We start from the raw sequence: 16,901 nt of genomic DNA on the forward strand, positions 1-16,901 counted from the left end.
CTGCAGATACATAAGATGCAAGGTGTCGTTGCTTCAGTTCTGGCACCCCCAGCAGGAGAGAAGAGGAGCAGCGGCACGTTAAGTTGACGTTAGTTTATTCACAAAGTTTTTTATATATTAAAAAAATAATGCCCCAAAATGCGTACATATCTACACCACTGATGAAAATGGAAATAATAATAAAAATAACCCAGATATCCATAATTAGCTGCTGAGGTCACAGATCTCAGAGGAGAAACCTTAACATTGTAAAATGTGAAGCTGGATGGGCTGTAACACTGACAACCGTAGAGTCTTGACTCTTGACAAGCAACTGTGCAGGAAAGGACATAAAGTAAACAATACCAAACCGCCGCCATTGTGATTACCAGCTAGAGCTAACAAGTTCCTCTGCATTAAAAAGTTTGTTAAACTTGATCTAGGGAAGAAAAAGTCATGTGCAAAAAAGAGGTTTGAACGGGAATGTGCAGATAAATGTCACAATCTAGAGGTCAATCTGTCATTTTAGCAACCAACAGAAAAAAACAACCACCCGAGTCTTGAAACAGTTTCATTAATTAATTCACCAGGAGCTCAACAGGGGTCGTCGCCTCGTGATCACTTCACCGTCTGCCGTCGTGGTGCCAGCAGGGGTCAGTAGGAGACAAAGTTGGCGGGGAAGATGCCCACCCGGCCGTCCTCCAGTCGCCCCTCCCACCAGTCGTACTGGGAGTCGGTCTTGGTGGTGACGGTGATGCGGTCCCCGGGGACGATGCTCAGGTCGCCGGGCTGCTGGCCTGAGAACGGGTGCACCGCTGTGACGACCAGCTGCCCCGTGGCTCCGCCCACCGACGCCCCGTCACCTTGGAGAAGGAGAAACAGAGTCAATTACAAAAGTGAGCCAAAAGCAACATCAGTGTATTTTATCTTACCATAGGAAGGAGGAGTCCTGGCTGCATGAGCACCTGGAAGGTGAAAACAGTCAAGAGTGTTGAATGCTGATTATTGTAGAGTTGGAAATAGAACATTTTGATTGGTTATTTATAGATGTCACGGAAAATGCAAGTAAATGTTGTTTTGACTGGCACAAAAGCAGTTGCGGTTCTAGACCAATTTTACTGAGGCGGCAGACTGAGGCCATGGTTTTTTGTCAGACGGGCACATTCCGCCCGGGGCAAAAAAGACAAAAAATTGAAATCTTATTTGATTTATTTTTATTTTCATAAAACTAGTGTTTAACCATTGTAATCAAAGTGACTGGTCCAAAATGTCATATTTAAGACACAAATATAACATTTATTTTATTTTATTTTTTTAAATTTTCCACAAATATAATAAAACTATATACAAATATTGGCTGCCCTACTATTACAGCAACTGTATTCTGCGGTTTTGGTGATCTCTGGCAAACCGATCAACAAATTACTCAAAACTCAACGTCTTTGCCCTCCTAGAATCAATGCTCAGCTCACCCAGATTGCTTAATCTCTCGTCAGTCATGGTGGATCTGAGGTATGTTTCCAGTAGTCACTGGGTTCGCAACTGCTATTTTACAGTCTGTACACTTCTACACTCTGCTTGTTTCTCAGTCTCAGGATCTTCACTCAGGCGCTCTCAACGCCATCATCTCATTTATTTTCACCATAATTATGTTCTCAATTGTTTTTAAATCTATGGTTTACGTTTTTTTATGTGTCAATAAAGAAAGTTGAGAAAGTTGTCTCTGGTACATGAGACTATTAATCTCTTTTCAACGCAATATATTCATTTTATACACAGTTTTCTATGTATAAAATGAATATATTACAGCTATTCTCTGCACTTTGTGAGGAGATGGGAGCACAACATAAAGCTGTGTTGTTTCACAGGGAAGCCAGGATGGTGGATGTTACAAAAGCGGTTTGCCAAAAAAAAGTTATTTGCACAGCAGAAAAGTGAAAGGAGGATTCTTGTTTAAAAAGTAATGTTCAGGATTTGATGTCACAAAGAGTGATTTGCTAAAGTTGTTTATTTGTACAAAATAAATGATTTCATAAATGAAGAGAAAAGTGTGTATCATGTACATGATAAAAAAAAAAGAATGTTGGTTTTTTATATCACAAAAAGTGGTGTGCCAAAGGTAAAACAGTATTTGTCCTAGAGACATGAGGCCACTTGCAGGTTCATCGGGAAAAATTTGGTCGCGCGAGGATTGGTTTGAGAGGAGAGGGAGACGGAGAGGCGGGAGGAAGGGGAGGCTTTTTATTGTGGTTGAGCGAGGTAGAGCAGGGGAGAGAGAGTGGGAGTGAGTGTGTGTGTGTGTGTGTGTGTGTGTGTGTGTGTGTGTGTGTGTGTGTGTGGGAGGGGGGGGGGGGGGCAACTCCCAAAATTCTTCCTCCAAGGTGGGGCATGACAGAGAAGGTTTGAGAACCACTGCACTAAAGGATCCGACTAGTATGTGCAATGCCATATCATTACTTCATTGGGAGGAGGCGGGGCCACAGTGGGGTCGAGACTCAGTGCTACAGGGGCCCTGGCCCCTGTTGGCCCCTCCCTAGAACCGCCACTGCACAAAAAACAATGAATGCTTCATTTGGTCAACACTGCTGCTACTGCTACTTTTTTATAGTTGCAAGTCGACGCTGTGACCACTAGATGGAAGCAATGGATAAGAAATGACTGAGACATTTTCGGGAGGGACGTTAAGGGCCTGTTTCATAGCTGCAGTTCAACGCTGTGACCACTTGATGGAAAACGAAGCCGGAACAAGAAGGAACAAACTCGAAGTGGATTGCAGTTTTCTTTTGGTTTTTACCTGTGGTCTCCGATTTATAAACGGAGATGCTGGGGTAGAGGGACTTTTTACTTCCTGTTCCTGCACCTGCACACACGCAAACACAAACCGCATTTCTTTTGCACTTTGAGGGGTGCAGAGAAAAAAAAAATACACATGTACATATATATACACGTTATATGAGAAGTCACCTGCAGCGGCCGGTGGCTTGTCATAGCCATTTGCTGGCCTGTGCTGCGGCAGAGCTGAAGGTCTGGACGGGGCTGAAGACAGCTGGACGGAGAGAAACAGAGAGAGGGGTTCAACAAAAACAGAATTCCTCAGACAAACATGAATGAACGGGACTAGATTCCGTGTCCAAGAAAGCATGGAAATGTTATCCAATTCCAACAATCCTTGGGCGCAGAAGTCTGTGTGTTTGCTACAGGAAAGTTTATCTTTTATTCAGCTTGTAAACTTCCCCGGCAGCTCGTAAACCTTCTTTTCCATTTTTAATCGGGTGCTGCAAGAAGGAGTTGAATGACTGGGGCTGACAGCTCGCCCACGTCTTGCCAGCTCCCTGCGCACCACACACTTTACGAGAAGGCTGTTGAACGGGTCGGACCAGAAAACCAACTGCTGTGTTTGCTGCAGATTAAATAGAGTGTCCCTGAAGATTGTCACCTCATAAAAAGAAACAAAACAAAACAAAACCCAAAACTTGGCCTCTGGATGCACCTTTCACTGGGTTTACAGCTGACATACACTGGCGCTCAAAAGTTTGGGGTCACTGACTCATTTCTGCATTGAACTGCATCTTAAGAAACTTCATGAAATAATCCACTGGAATGCTCCTAGAACAGCGCAGGATGCACTAGTAAATCAGTCAGGATGCGCCAAACACGTTACAGGACAGATTTGACAGCTGTTTGCCTTGATTGTCCAATTGAATGTGATTTTAGAGAATGAATATCAAGTGTGTAATTGGCTGTTGTTACAGAAGTTGAATGCTTTAAAATAAAAATAAAAAAATTCTAAAACAAAGCTTTATGTTATAATCACATATTTCATATTTCAATTTTGCACAATTGGAATTCTCCCAAACCCTTTTTAATTAGACATTGGAAATGGTTTCCGTTAAAACACTAAAACGTTCCCATAGTTGTGAAGCACAGCTTGAATGATTTCCTTGCACTCAACATCATCATTTCATAAAATGGGTTATAATGGCGTTCAAGAAAAATGGAGCAGAAGAAAGAGTCAGTGAGCCGAAAACCTCTCAACGTATAGAGCACATTTACCTTAGCAGGCATGTTCTTGCTGGTCCAGTCGGCCGTGTAGGCGTCGGTGTAGGCCTCCAGGACGTGGTAGAGGTTGGCGCACTCAGTCGGCGGCTCAACGTCCCCGTTCAGGATGGCCGATGCTCGGATGCTGCGCGAGTAGAACCTTTGGCAAGGAGACAAGGTCAGGTGAGGTCAGGTGAGGTCAGGTAGGGTCAGGTGGGAGGGGCAGGTAGCGTGCATGCCTGCCTACTTGCTGTTGGTGTCTTTGCGCTCTATTAGGTATGAGCCCTCCAGCGAGATGCCTGCAAACAGGCCCCGGGATCTGCAGTAGGTGAAGACAGCGGCCGTGCTGCGAAGGGCCACGTCAGCCTCCACGTTCCTGGTGGGAGAGCGAGATAAAGAAAAGAAAAGAACAGAGTTTTACAGTTTTATCTCTGGTAGGGATCACAAGGTCATAGCTACGATGCTCATCCTGCGGCATTCCTCAAGGTCAGATTCTCCCTCTGACTGCCTTCTCTCTTCACAGCTCCTCATGTATGCATTCTTACAGTTTTTTATTTCTGTCTCAGACTGCACTGGATTTCAGAAACAGAGGTTGACTGAGGTCATGTGATGCTGCGGTGGCGTGACGTGCGTTGCTTCCATTCCGGACGGGGGTTTCGCTGCCTCAACACAGCCGATATTGCTGGTAATCAGGTGGAAAAGCGTTTGATCGCCCTAGAGGGGGACACCTAGCCACGCCCACTCCTAAAATGTCAACTCACTGGGTTCCATAAAAAAAACCAAAAAAAACCTGTCCGACAGTTCTGACACGGACACTGCAGGGCAAAACTCCTCGTCTTCCTCCTCCAAAACACCACGTCTTGAAAACAGTGAAGTGCAGAACGCCAAAGCTGAAATTACCCCAACTAGAAATGGTGGTGGCGGTGGCGCAATAGCACAAGTGCTCACCTGCCCAAAGGTCCTACGGCGACGGTGACGTTGCCACCCAGGGTCAGGTTCCCACCTTTGGTGAAGGCCTCGATGGCCCGTCGCTGGTTGAGGATGATCACCAGGTCGGACACCTGAAAGCAGCGGGAAAAGAAACTCACAAAAAAACAAAACAAACATGGAGCTTGTTCAAAGGTCAAAGGTCTTTTCTCCTCGTCGGGTTCCACAACTGAGGCAAAATCAAAAAAAAAAATGAAAACAAAAAATATCAATATTTGTTCATTTTTTTTGTTTCGATCTTTTTTCCAAAATCGAAAAACAAAAAACTTGATTCCATGGGAAACTCATTCTTGCGGCTACACCGCACTCTGACAGCTTTGTCACAGTTCGGCGTCCCCTGGACTTGTTGACTTGTCTAAGTTCCGCTAGTTCTTGAAATAAGGGGAATAAATGAATTTATAATAAACCGAGGGCCGCATCGTCACAGACCTCCACGCCGATCTCGAAGCCTCCTCCCAGACCAGCAATGCCAATGGCCGAGGGCGCCGACCAGCCTGAACACACACACACACACACACACACACACACACACACACACACACACACACACACACACACACACACACACACACACACACACACACACACACACACACACAGGTCATGAGTTTGGTGAGAAAATAAGCATTGTGATTACTATTAATCTGGGAAGATAGCACACCAGGGGGCCTTCGGCAAAACACTTTGACCAAAGGACTTGAAAACACATGTTCATTGCGAAATAATTTAGTGATAAGTGATATTAAAAAGAAAATCGGGCGGACGCAGTGGAACCGGAACCTCCCCCACCTCTGTCCCGACTACCTCCAGACAAAACATATTTAAACACGTCCAGTTGACATCATAATAATAATAATAAACTTTTATTTGTACAGCACTAAATCACAACCAAAGGCGTCTCAAAGCGCTTTATACAATCAGAGAGAACCAACCGGGATCATGACCTCGACAAACCCCTCCTATCGTTCAACCTCATCGGATTCTTCCTCCGCCTTTGTTCCCTCTTTCAAAACTATGGAGAGGCTAAAAATAAAATAAGTGTGAATTTTTCTGGCGGCTGCTAACTTGCCGCGAAACCACCAGAAAGCCTGCGCAGAAGCGCAGAGTCAGGAACTGGGCCTGCAGGCCGGTACAGAAATCTCTAGCGATCTGCCACCGGAATGTCAGATCCCATCACTGGCAAGGGCCAAATAACATCAGCGAGACATCAGATGACTGCATGCTGCTCGGCAGCGGCCCGCGCCGCAGGCGGCTCCGAGCCACTCTATCTGGAGCCGGGGGTACGCAAAAAAACATCCTTACCACTCCCGACAAATAACAGCTTCCCATCTGACTTCAAAGGAGGAAGAAGAGGAGCATTCAGTGCCCCCCCCCCCCAAAAAACCCCAAATCAGATAGTGAAAACCAAAGAAGAAGAAAAAGAAGAAATTCAGATTTTTGTCTTACGTCTGTCGGCCATTCTGGCAATCACGACACCGCTGCCCCCTCTGGCTGTGACAAGGAAGCCGGCCTTAATGACGGAGATGATGGCCAGGCCCTCGGCCTTGGCAATCACATGAGCTGCAACACAGACACATACACACACACGCACGCACACACACAGACACACACACACACACAAAATGAGAAAACAAAAGGTGCATTACATTAAAATTGGTGGGTCGACGTTCAGCGCCAATACGTCTGTTGTAAAAAAAAAAAAAAAAAAAAAAAGCAGACCTCTGTTGGTTCTTATCACAGGTCAAAGATGAAGAACTGAGGGTCTGATTACTTTAATGACCGCTTTGGTATGAAACCTTGTTGCTGTTCTTCAAGATATTCAAGCAAGCGATTAAATTTCTATTAGGGCTGTCAGTCGATTCAAAAATTTCATCGCAATAGTGTCCTGAGTTAAGTCACGATTAATCGCAAATCAAATGCAATTTTTTTTTTCACCGTATATGCAACTTAACAAGATATTTATTGTGCTTCTTGTAGTCTACGAAAAAATTGGGGAGGACATTAATAATTCCTTCGTGGAAATATTCTATTTTTATCTTCACTGGAACGTTCCAAAAGGATAACATACTTAAACTGTCCAGATACTCTACAAAAACCCCTGAAATCTTGAGGTATTCTCAAGCCATTACTCCTAGCCATTAAGGTTTACACATAAAACAATTCCTTCTTATTTGCATGCGAGGTTGGCCATTTCACTGTGTGCCCCTTCATCACTTGTGTGTGCACGTGTGTGTTTGTTTCTTCCCTCTCGCAGTGTGACGCTGATACTGACAAGTATAACGCACACAAATATGCTCGCATTTGTCAATCGCGGTATTTTATTTTGAAAATTAACCAGATTCTCTTGTGCTTCTTTGAGTGACTTCCTGTCCAGCTTGATGCAAATCACTCCCGGCTCGTGCCCAAAATAGACCAGACGTTTCTTTGCAATCTGCACAATAGTTGTAGGGCTGCAACTAACGCTTATTTTTGCTGTTGACTAATCTATTGATTATTTTTTCGATTAGTCTATTAGTTCGATTAGTCACGATTATCTTCTTTAATTTCACCACCTATTTTGGATTTCTATTTAACATAACTTGCTTAAATCTTCACACTTGTGTTTTGCTGTTGTATGCGGACAGCATATGTTTTTAAACAAATATATAAAAATAATTACACACAAAGCATTTATCTGTGACATAATTGCTATATTTTTCAAAGTAAAATATCATAGGCATATTCATTCACGATTTAAAGGTTATATGCAATGTTTATCACAGTTAAATACTGAAAACAAATTTCTTACAACTTAAATCGAATGAAACCAAATGAATATGCGCTAAATAACACAGTTGATAAGTGATAAGTGAAAGTGTTCCAATACAGTATAAACGCTAGTATTCTAGTACCCTGGAATGCTAGGTGAGATTCACAGAGTTAGCACCTAACGTGCTTTGCTGCTTCATTTTCAATGAAACATTCCTAAACTTTCTAAACTTTGGGGCTGAGTTTTCGAGCCTTTTCAGAGAAGAAGCCGTTCTTCTTCTCTGTTTTTTTGCAGGATTTAAACAACAAGCAACACCACCGTCAGCGCTCAGTGCTGCACTGCTTGTTCAGCAATTTACAATAACAATAACACGACGCGTCGACGATTCAATTTTTGCGTCAACGAATTTATGTTGTCAACGTAATCGATTACGTCGATTAATCCTTGCAGCCCTAAATAGTTGCAATTAAAAATAAATAAATTGATGATGGCAACAGCTGATGATGAGCCTCTAAATGTCCAACGCTAAAGGGAAACCCCCCAGAAACCTCTCCGACGATCGCAACATGAGAACCTAAATTTCACACTGAAAAATGTGTAAGGAAAACATGATTTAACCCTTAAATAATGTTGAGGATCCAATGTGGCCAATGTTTACATTAGAGAACAGTAAAACACCCTAAACATTTATCCTCTGACTTTAAGTTGGCTTCTAATGGGTCACATTTCAACTTTTTTTTTCTTTTTTTAAAGTTGTTTAAAAGTAACTTGTTCTCGGTATATTATGACCAACACAGTATCTACAGGTGAATTGCCCTTTCCTGCCACTACACTGTTACATCTACTTAAGTCACAGTAGCATAAACTGCCCGATATAAACATTACTAAAACTCGCAGTAGCTTCATGTTGTCCCTGTGTGATGTTCAGTGAGTGAAAAATGCATGTTATATTCCCCAATGAATGTTTTATAGTACCAGTTGGTATATGGTATAGATACTGGCATTTACATGGTTTACCAAAATAAATTCCACTCAAAAAATCAAATACATAAAAATAATTGCACACTTTTAACGGCTGTACTCCAATACACTATTGCATGTAAAACACTGTTGAAAAAAAGGAAAGCTGTTTACACAAAGCCGTCTTCAAAAATGTTACCGTTTACATGGAGACGCACGAAACGATTGAAAACAATGTAGTACCTAAGCCAGGCCTGGTGCGGCGCCACAAGTTTACTCCTTGAAGGAGGAAGAAGAACACCTGAAGCGAGACATGTTTAAAGAAGCAGGAGCTTGTTAAAAACATTAGCACCACAGAGAACAGAAAGAAAGATCGCTCATGAAGAGGTGTGGATAAACGACAGTTGTACTTCTGCTTCGAGTTACTTTAGAACACAAAGCCTTAAAAGGCACATGTTAAGGTTGACTGGGAGTCGTGCCAGTAAAAGTTCGCTCATTTTTTTGTCATCTAGGTTTCCTGCCTCAATATCCCAGTCCGGCGACCCAAAAGAAAATCAATAAAAAGTAAAACAGGAGGTTTGCAAATCACTTTCGATGTGTTTAGTTTGACTTTGCACACAATGCACGATCGATCCACGAGCACCGTGTGTTATTGTTCACTATTGTTTGCGGTTTGTTGTAGTAGAGAGTTAATGGGAAGACTGCAGGCTGATCATTAGTCGCAGTAACTAGTCCGTTGCCTTAGGTGGTGGTTGTTGTGGTGAGTGGTCGTCCGCACCTCACGGCCACTCAGATTGCAGGGCGGGGGAGGGGTTTACAGCTGTGACATCAACGTATCCAAAAAAGATCGGTTTGTGTGGTTTTGGCCTGTGCGGTTTCAGTGAAAATGCCGGCTTCTATTGATAATTTTCTCGATCATGCCGCAAATCCTCAGGGTGATGCTCTCTGGTTGCAAGTTATGCAGATGGTACCGTAGCAAACTCGTCGAACTGTATGGCGCCCTCTATTGGAGACAACATGCCGTTTAGCAAAAAAAAAAAAACAAAAAAAAAAAAACTGTTTTTCCATTAATTTCATTTAATTGATTAATTTCTTAATCGACGATTAATCGATTAATTGTTAACATCCCTACAACAAACGCAACCGTAATAACAGAAACAAATGCCTCGGAGCGGCTTTTTATGGCAATTATTGCCTTCCAAATATCTGAGAAGTCTGGGCTGTCAGATGACTGAGGGGGGAAATAAAGTCATGAGAAGATGAGCAGAGGTCTTTTTAAAGGTGTTGGTGGCATTACATTTTTTTCATTTCCTTTTTCACACTCCATGGAGGGGTGGGGGGGTTAACTCCCTTTTTTTTTTTTAACAACAAAAACCCCAAAAAACCTCCCATCCCTCCCCGACTCCTGTAGTCAACTATAAACAAAGCCCCTTCATTGGTTTTTAGTACCAGGGATGAGTTTGTCCGGTCCGTTGCGGTTGGAGATCTCCGTGAAGTCTCTCAGGATCTTGGCCGCCTTCTTGGCCTCCGACTTTAGGTTGGATGGAATGGGGTTGCTCACTGCCAACACACGCACACAGAGGAATGGACAATTTGTTGCTTACTGGAAAATAAAGGCTATACTTACTACTTACTACTTACTACTACTTACTACTGTACTGTTTATTGTCCGTGCTTCATCACAATTGACTAATGGTGTTCATCACAGTATTTGCATGAGCGCATATAAAATTTAGCTTGATCAAGGATCAAGGAAACCACCCGTCCCTACATACCCCCGAGCTGTAAGCCACAAGGAAATGCGTACTTATCATGCAACGGCTATACAACAGCATTAGTGAATGCAGATGAACTATTGTTATCTGTCGCCTCCAGGAAGATGCGAAAATTTGGTCACGGCCGAGTCGACACTGGGCGACTTCATCGAGCAATGCAAGGGGTATTTGGAATACAGTAGCGATTCGCTATCTTGTTATGCGGTAAATCTCTGGTTTCCGCTAATCCTACTTGGACGATGAACCTTGAAAGCATTGAGCGAAATGGGGTAACAGGCATCCGGGGTCTATTTTGAGAAAACACATGACACATTGGCCCCCTGTTAGTGAAAATCAGTTTTTGCCATTTGTATGTTTTCTCGGAGAGCGGTGTTATGAAAAAAAAAAAAGAAAAAAAATGTCTCCGGGTCAAATTTAGAAATGACTCAGTAGCCCATTTGGTGTGCCAGGAAATAGGACCATCCAGGCGAATAACTCGTTTAATGGTGCATGAAAAGTGCCGCCTGTTGCACACCGTACTTTTTTTTCGGTTGTTTGTTTTTGGTCCCAGGGAGCAAAAACAAGTGCTCGCCACTCGAATGAACGAGTGAGGCTTCCAAGGTGACGTTTAAGTAATAGTCAAAAAAGAAACCTAACTTTATTGACTACCTTGGGGAGGAATTGTTTCTCTGCATTTGAAACATTCTATTAATAGTTAACCTTAACTGAACTGCGGCCCAGATTACACCAAGAAGGCATTTTTTGAAACCGACCATTTTCGGAAACGACTGAAAAGGCTGCAGTACTGATAAGGGTGGGCCTATGACATGACTGTTTTTGGACTTTCAGATCCTGGAGAGCGTTTATGAAAATGTACGGCCCCTTTTTCAATGAAAACGCAGACTTCGTGTAAGTGCAAGGCCAAAACGACAAAGATTTTTACAGTTTTCAGAGAAACCCGTCTTCGGGTATCTTTGAAGCCTCACGGTATTAAGCTCTATATTGAAATGATTCTTAAAACACTGACAAAATGGATGAAATACACCTATTTTATGACTTAATACGATTAATATTATTTTTTCAAGTTTGCAGGGCCCGATTAAAAAGCTTAACAGGTCATACATGGCCCCCAGGCCGTAGTTTTCCCATGCCTGATCTGGACTGGTTTATATTAGTGTGGATGCAGAACTGAACAGCATTAAGCACTACATTACATTAAAGCACAGCAGTGGCTACGGACAAGATGTAGTTAGACTACATCGCCGCTGGCAACTGATGATTTGTTAATGCCATCATCGGCGCCATTAGGAAGCTTTTGCTTTGTGACTAGGTAATCTTGTTGGTTTCTCTTTTTATTCAATGTAATTTGATTTTAATTCATGCCTGCTGACCTCTACGCTACCAGTGGAGTTCAGGCAGGGGGTTGTTGAGCTGCAGCAGACTTTTGTATGGCACACGTGGCTCGGCTCAGCTGATGGCGGGATGTGGAGGCTGCGCTCTTGTGTCACACGGTGGGAATGTGCTGGATGCAGCAGGAAGCGGTTATTTTGCAGAGCGGTCCCTCTCTCTCTGCCGCAGATTGACCGCTCCGGTGTGAAGCCTCAAGGCCAGAATGGCTGATTTTTAACCCGGTATTTGGAATTTCTCTTGGGGGAAGAAAAGTGCTTTTTTTGTGCTTGAGCTAAAGAATAACCTGGCAGCAGATTGGCAAATATTTGGATGTTGTTATACTATTGGCTGGATGCTAGCGTGCTGAAATTAAGAGTGCTAGGCTAAGGCGCTTGGCTTTACTCGCAGGTGGAATAGTAGCATTGAGACTGCTGGCTTGTTTGTGGGGGGAAATTCAAAGGTGTTTATGGGTCTTTAGGAATCAAGTGACTGAAAGATATGCAAAACAAATCCATTAAATATAAACCCCATTTCAGCAGACACCGACTGCTGTCCCAATCAGCTGTGATTATGGCTTGAATTCCAACTTTGCTCGTGAAAAATGACGTGACTGGCAATAATGTTTCGCAGTGCAAGTACATCTATTATGTGTGAGGAGAAAACCGAGTGAAAGGGGAAAAATGCCATCCATCTGCATAGCGAACGAAGAATAATGACTAATCCCTTTTAGAAACCACCTGCAGGATGGTTGGACTTGAAAACACATGTTCATTGCGAAATAATTTAGTGATAAGTGATATTAAAAATAAACTCGGCCGTCATTCGAGGCGGACGCAGTGGAAACGGAACCTCGAGAGGATGGCCAACAGAAACCGGAAGTCGCCTTAAAAGCTTCAAGACAACAACAATAAGTCGTTGTAACAATACGTCTTTAAACTACTTACTTTTCGCCTTTCACGCTCCTTTTTCTTCTATTCACTTCGGTCCCCCGGCTCGACCTGCGCTCACCTGCGAGACAGGTGTCTCTATACTCCTGCAATTTCTGCGCCCTTCCGCCTTACCTGATTCTCTCCCCGTGGCCTGCCCCTCCCTCTCTGACGTTCTCCGCAGTCTGGGTCACGCGGACGCAAACGGCAGGGGAACCGACGCGAACACACGAAGGTGCAGGCGGATTAAACTAGAGTCCGTGACGTCACGCAGGAACAGGTGAAACGGGAAGTGGTGCACCCGCGCGCATGCCTTCTGGAACTGTCAGCGTTTATTTTCTCTTTTTTGTCCCTGAGTTTTGTTTTTTTTGTCCCTTGTTTTTTTTTTTTTTTTGTAAACTTTATGTCGGACAATTTCAGATACAAACAAACAATTCACTAAAATGGATTGTCAGGCGACCCGTAATAAGGCGGAAAACTAGTCCACACTCTAACAATCAAATTAAATACAATTTAAAATGTGTTATTTTATATTTATTTAAAACACTTTTAAAACACATAAAAGTGATTACACAGCTTTGGCGCTGCAAAATTGGCATTGGGAATACAAATAAACGACATAAGACATAGTTAAAAAATAAAAAATAAATCAGACAGTAAATTCAGATAGAGGGGCCAAAGGCAAATAAAAAGAGGTGGGGAACGTGGAACTTAAAATAAAAAATAGTAGGGAAACCAGGGTGTAAGCCTGCCTTCGCCCTATGACAGCTGGAAGAGGCTCCAACATACCCCTGCAACCCTGAATGCAGGAGGGTATTGAAGAAGGATGGATGGTAGAAAAAAACTGCAACATTCTCTGCAATCAACTGTCAATTCCCTGAAAGTACTGCTTGAATTTGTGGAATTTAATAGCAAGATCTGCATGCCCAGAAATGCATTTGTGCACAGATGAAAAAAGCAGGCTATACTTCGGCTAATCAGGAGCTAACAGTGACTGTGCTGTGGTCCCATGTCCTAAGTCAGTGGAGCCTCAACCGAAAAAATCTTCCCTTGTTTGGTCGCATGTTTTCTCACAGTTGAGGTGAAGTATAAGGTTTTTCTTTATATAACGCATACCTCAGCTCTCCTCAAGGAGGTCAGAGGTCGGGCATCGAGGGAGTCGGGGGCCCAGGCAGGGGCGCGAGCGTGGATAAATCTCTTAATGTTTAAAAAAAAAAAAAAGAAATCATGCTTTAACCCAGGGGTGGGCAAAATATTTTTAAAACCCATTGTAGCCCACTGGTCAACAAGTTTGCCCACCCCTGCTTTAACTGGCCAAGACAACGTTACAGAGACCCAGGAGGCTGAGCGCAGTTTATACCAGGACTGCATTGATGGAGACGATAAACGCAAGGAGAGGTAAACACAAGTCATTGGTAGATGTTTTTTATGTGTCTTAGTAGGAGGACTATATTTCCATAAAACTAAACTTGTCTTTTGGTGCGACTGATGAAGAAAAGAGCAGATGAAAGCCTCCCCTCAACATCCCATCTCCACATCTCCAACCTCACCCTCACGCTTTTACCCCCTCTGTCCCCAGCTGACTGGGTACCACGAGCTCGAGGGGCCTTTTAGCTCCAGTTAAACATTAACACAGTGTTTGATTTTCCACCGTGGCTAATGTTCCATTTATTTATTTATATATATTTTTATTTATTTTTTTTGCGTTATCGCACACTCTGGATTCTGTGATGAACTTTTGAGGAAAAAAGAAAAAAACAATGGAAAAAAAAAAGATAAAATAAAATAAAGAACTAAGAGGGAGGCGTCAGCATACACATGTGCCAAGATGTTCTCCAGACTGCTCCATGTTGTCAGCTAGGTATTTATGACTCCCGCCAATGATTTGCCTCCAGCCTCCCGAAGCGCCCTTATCTTATCCCAAAAAACCCTCCCGCGTGCTTCCACTCAGTGCCCTCCATTTGTTTACGACAAATTTTGCACGGACAACACCGGGGGAGGCGGGTGCGGTAGGGGTGGGGCGGGGGTTGACTGCAATAAGACTCTAGTGCCCATTACATGGGCACACAAATCAGCTTTTCATTCATTTATGCTTTAGTCGTGCCAACTTCTTGAAAATGTATAAATGTGAATAAAATGAAGGGAAAAGGGGGTCTTCGAGAGAAAGATTTATTTATTTGTGTTGACTTGTCAAATGATTTGTGACTGTGGTAAGGCTGAAATATAGAAGCACAAAGATACCTGAGGTTCTGCAATTTTAAATAGGATTTAAATGTAGGTGCAAAGGTGTAGAGCTATATTTACTGCAGTACGGCTGAATAATCATCAATATTTATCCTATTATGTATGGTATTATGATTTACATACAGAGCTTGTATGTTCTTTGCCCACCTTCAATCCTGCCTCATCCAAATCAAATCAAATCAAATCAAATCAAATCAAATCAAATCAAATCAAATCAAACCTTATTTATACAGCACCTTTCAATCACCAGTCTGGCTCAGCTGTCAATCAAAACATTTCAGTGTCTCTTCCTTTTTATTCTACAGAATGAATTAAGGCAACTAAAAGCCAAGCTGATGAGAACCGTCGTGAACGTGGAGTGGCTGACCACCAGGGGGCAGTCATAATTGTTTTTCCTTTGCTCCCCTGAGTCTCTCCGCAATTAAGCAGGATGAACGTTTGCCAGCAACCTGTCCGCCAGCTGCGGGCCTCATGTCAGGGATGCTGGCAAACACACACACGCACACACACACACACACACACACGCGTGCTGATTCATCGGCGGTGATGGAGAGGCCACCTGCCACAATCCTCATCCAGTGTCAGTGTAAGGTTAGGGGTGTCGGCCTGCTGAGTGATGGACAGCCGGGTCGGTGCCGGGCGGCCTTGTGGATTAAGACAGAGGAGAAGATGAAAGCTGGAAGCTGTTTCCACTTAGCGGCGTCGTAACAAGGCTCCTGAGTGAAATATCGCTTGACACCGGCCGACGTCTTTGAGCCTCCGGGGGGCGCTGAATTTATTAACCCAAATAAAAGCAATGCGAGTAGGAGTTGGGGAAAAAAAAGAGGTCTCACAAGATGGGGGGAATGTCAATCATCCTTCTATCCTTCCCTCCGTCTCACCTCATTATCCCTCCATCCCGCCTCCTTTCCCTCTCTCCTCACCATTCTCCTCCCTCGTCACTTGGATTAATCCGTCGTCCCCTTTTGCTCTTTAAATAGCCCTGCTGGATAAACAAGGGTCCCGCAGGGGCTATTTGTCTCCCTAATGTCTTTCCATCATGAAGTGTGTGTGTGTGTGTGTGTGCGTGTGTGTGTGTGTGTGTGTGTGTGTGTGTGTGTGTGTGTGTGTGTGTGTGTGTGTGTCCTGGCCACCCAGCCTACGTGAACAGCTCCAGGCCTCCCTACTGCTGCTGTTGGATGTTTGTGTCGCTTGCCAGTCGCGATCTTGCTCCTTCCCCCCTACTCCTCTGCACCTCCTCCTCCTCCTCTTCCTCCACCTCACCTCCTCTTGCTGCTCCTACACAGTTTTCCAACCCTCACTGGGAGAGTCGCCTCCCTCTTCAAACCGCCAATCGACGGCATTGTCCACATCTGTTTCAGCACTTGTTTGTGTCATGGCCTCCCGCCGTTCCCTGCCTGGGAAACCTGGGAAAACCTGGAAGTCATTCCACTGCTTGGAGCATGGATATTTGTTTTTTTGTTTCTCAGAACAACAAATGCAACTTTCGTCACTCGTCTCCCTTTTTGGCAGAGACGGATCAGGAGAAACAAAAATACACACACACACAAGGAAACCACGAGGTTAGCAGTTGCTGTTGTCCTGCCACACCCACCAGCTGTCAATCAAAAGGACAGGCCCCGGGACGAAAGCTGGCCTTCTTGTGCTTGAGTGAAATCTGGCGGAGGAATGTGTTTGTTTGAAGTGTGCGCACAAATAGTTTGGCTATGTCTGTGCGTGCGTGCATGCGTGTGTGTGTGTGTATGTGTGGAAAGTAGATGGCAGATTTGGCAGGTGTTCAGGTGCAGGTTAGTCATTACCTGCCATTACTCTTAGTCACTCCTCCTCCTGCTGCTGCTGCTGCTGCCGCACCAAAAACACCTGCAGTTCAAGTCC

General features: G+C 43.8%; 1 protein-coding gene across 4 annotated transcripts; it reads right to left on the minus strand.

The window, feature by feature from the left end:
• Positions 1–78: 78 nt before the first annotated feature.
• sh3yl1 (SH3 and SYLF domain containing 1) lies at positions 79–13,027 on the minus strand. Of its 4 annotated transcripts, XM_076048560.1 has the most exons (12): positions 12,801–13,025; positions 11,859–12,067; positions 10,163–10,273; positions 6,451–6,564; positions 5,434–5,498; positions 4,966–5,078; positions 4,265–4,393; positions 4,033–4,177; positions 2,944–3,025; positions 2,774–2,839; positions 912–944; positions 79–842 (listed from the first exon to the last, which is right to left on the minus strand). In XM_076048560.1, exons 4-12 carry the CDS (start codon positions 6,461–6,463, stop codon positions 634–636), a joined length of 855 nt encoding a protein of 284 aa, XP_075904675.1. In that variant the 5' UTR covers positions 6,464–6,564; positions 10,163–10,273; positions 11,859–12,067; positions 12,801–13,025; the 3' UTR covers positions 79–633. The 4 variants fall into 4 exon arrangements, with proteins under 4 accessions (XP_075904675.1, XP_075904673.1, XP_075904676.1 ...); XM_076048558.1 differs by lacking the exon at positions 11,859–12,067 and having other exon boundaries at positions 12,801–13,024; XM_076048561.1 differs by lacking the exons at positions 10,163–10,273; positions 11,859–12,067 and having other exon boundaries at positions 12,801–13,027.
• Positions 13,028–16,901: the final 3,874 nt, after the last annotated feature.

This window comes from Nelusetta ayraudi, unplaced genomic scaffold (assembly GCF_046127955.1).
Source record: "Nelusetta ayraudi isolate G7.1 ecotype Tasmania unplaced genomic scaffold, CSIRO-AGI_Nayr_v1 ptg000106l, whole genome shotgun sequence".
Classification (NCBI taxonomy): Eukaryota; Metazoa; Chordata; class Actinopteri; order Tetraodontiformes; family Monacanthidae; genus Nelusetta; species Nelusetta ayraudi.

Excerpts from the sequence above, each read along its gene's own strand:
- sh3yl1 (XM_076048558.1), bottom strand. Across the intron at positions 6,565-10,162 it reads ACCGGACAAACTCATCCCTG|CTCATGTGATTGCCAAGGCC; the intron begins GTACTAAAAACC and ends TCTGTGTTGCAG. Across the intron at positions 945-2,773 it reads TTATAAATCGGAGACCACAG|GTGCTCATGCAGCCAGGACT; the intron begins GTAAAAACCAAA and ends TTCACCTTCCAG.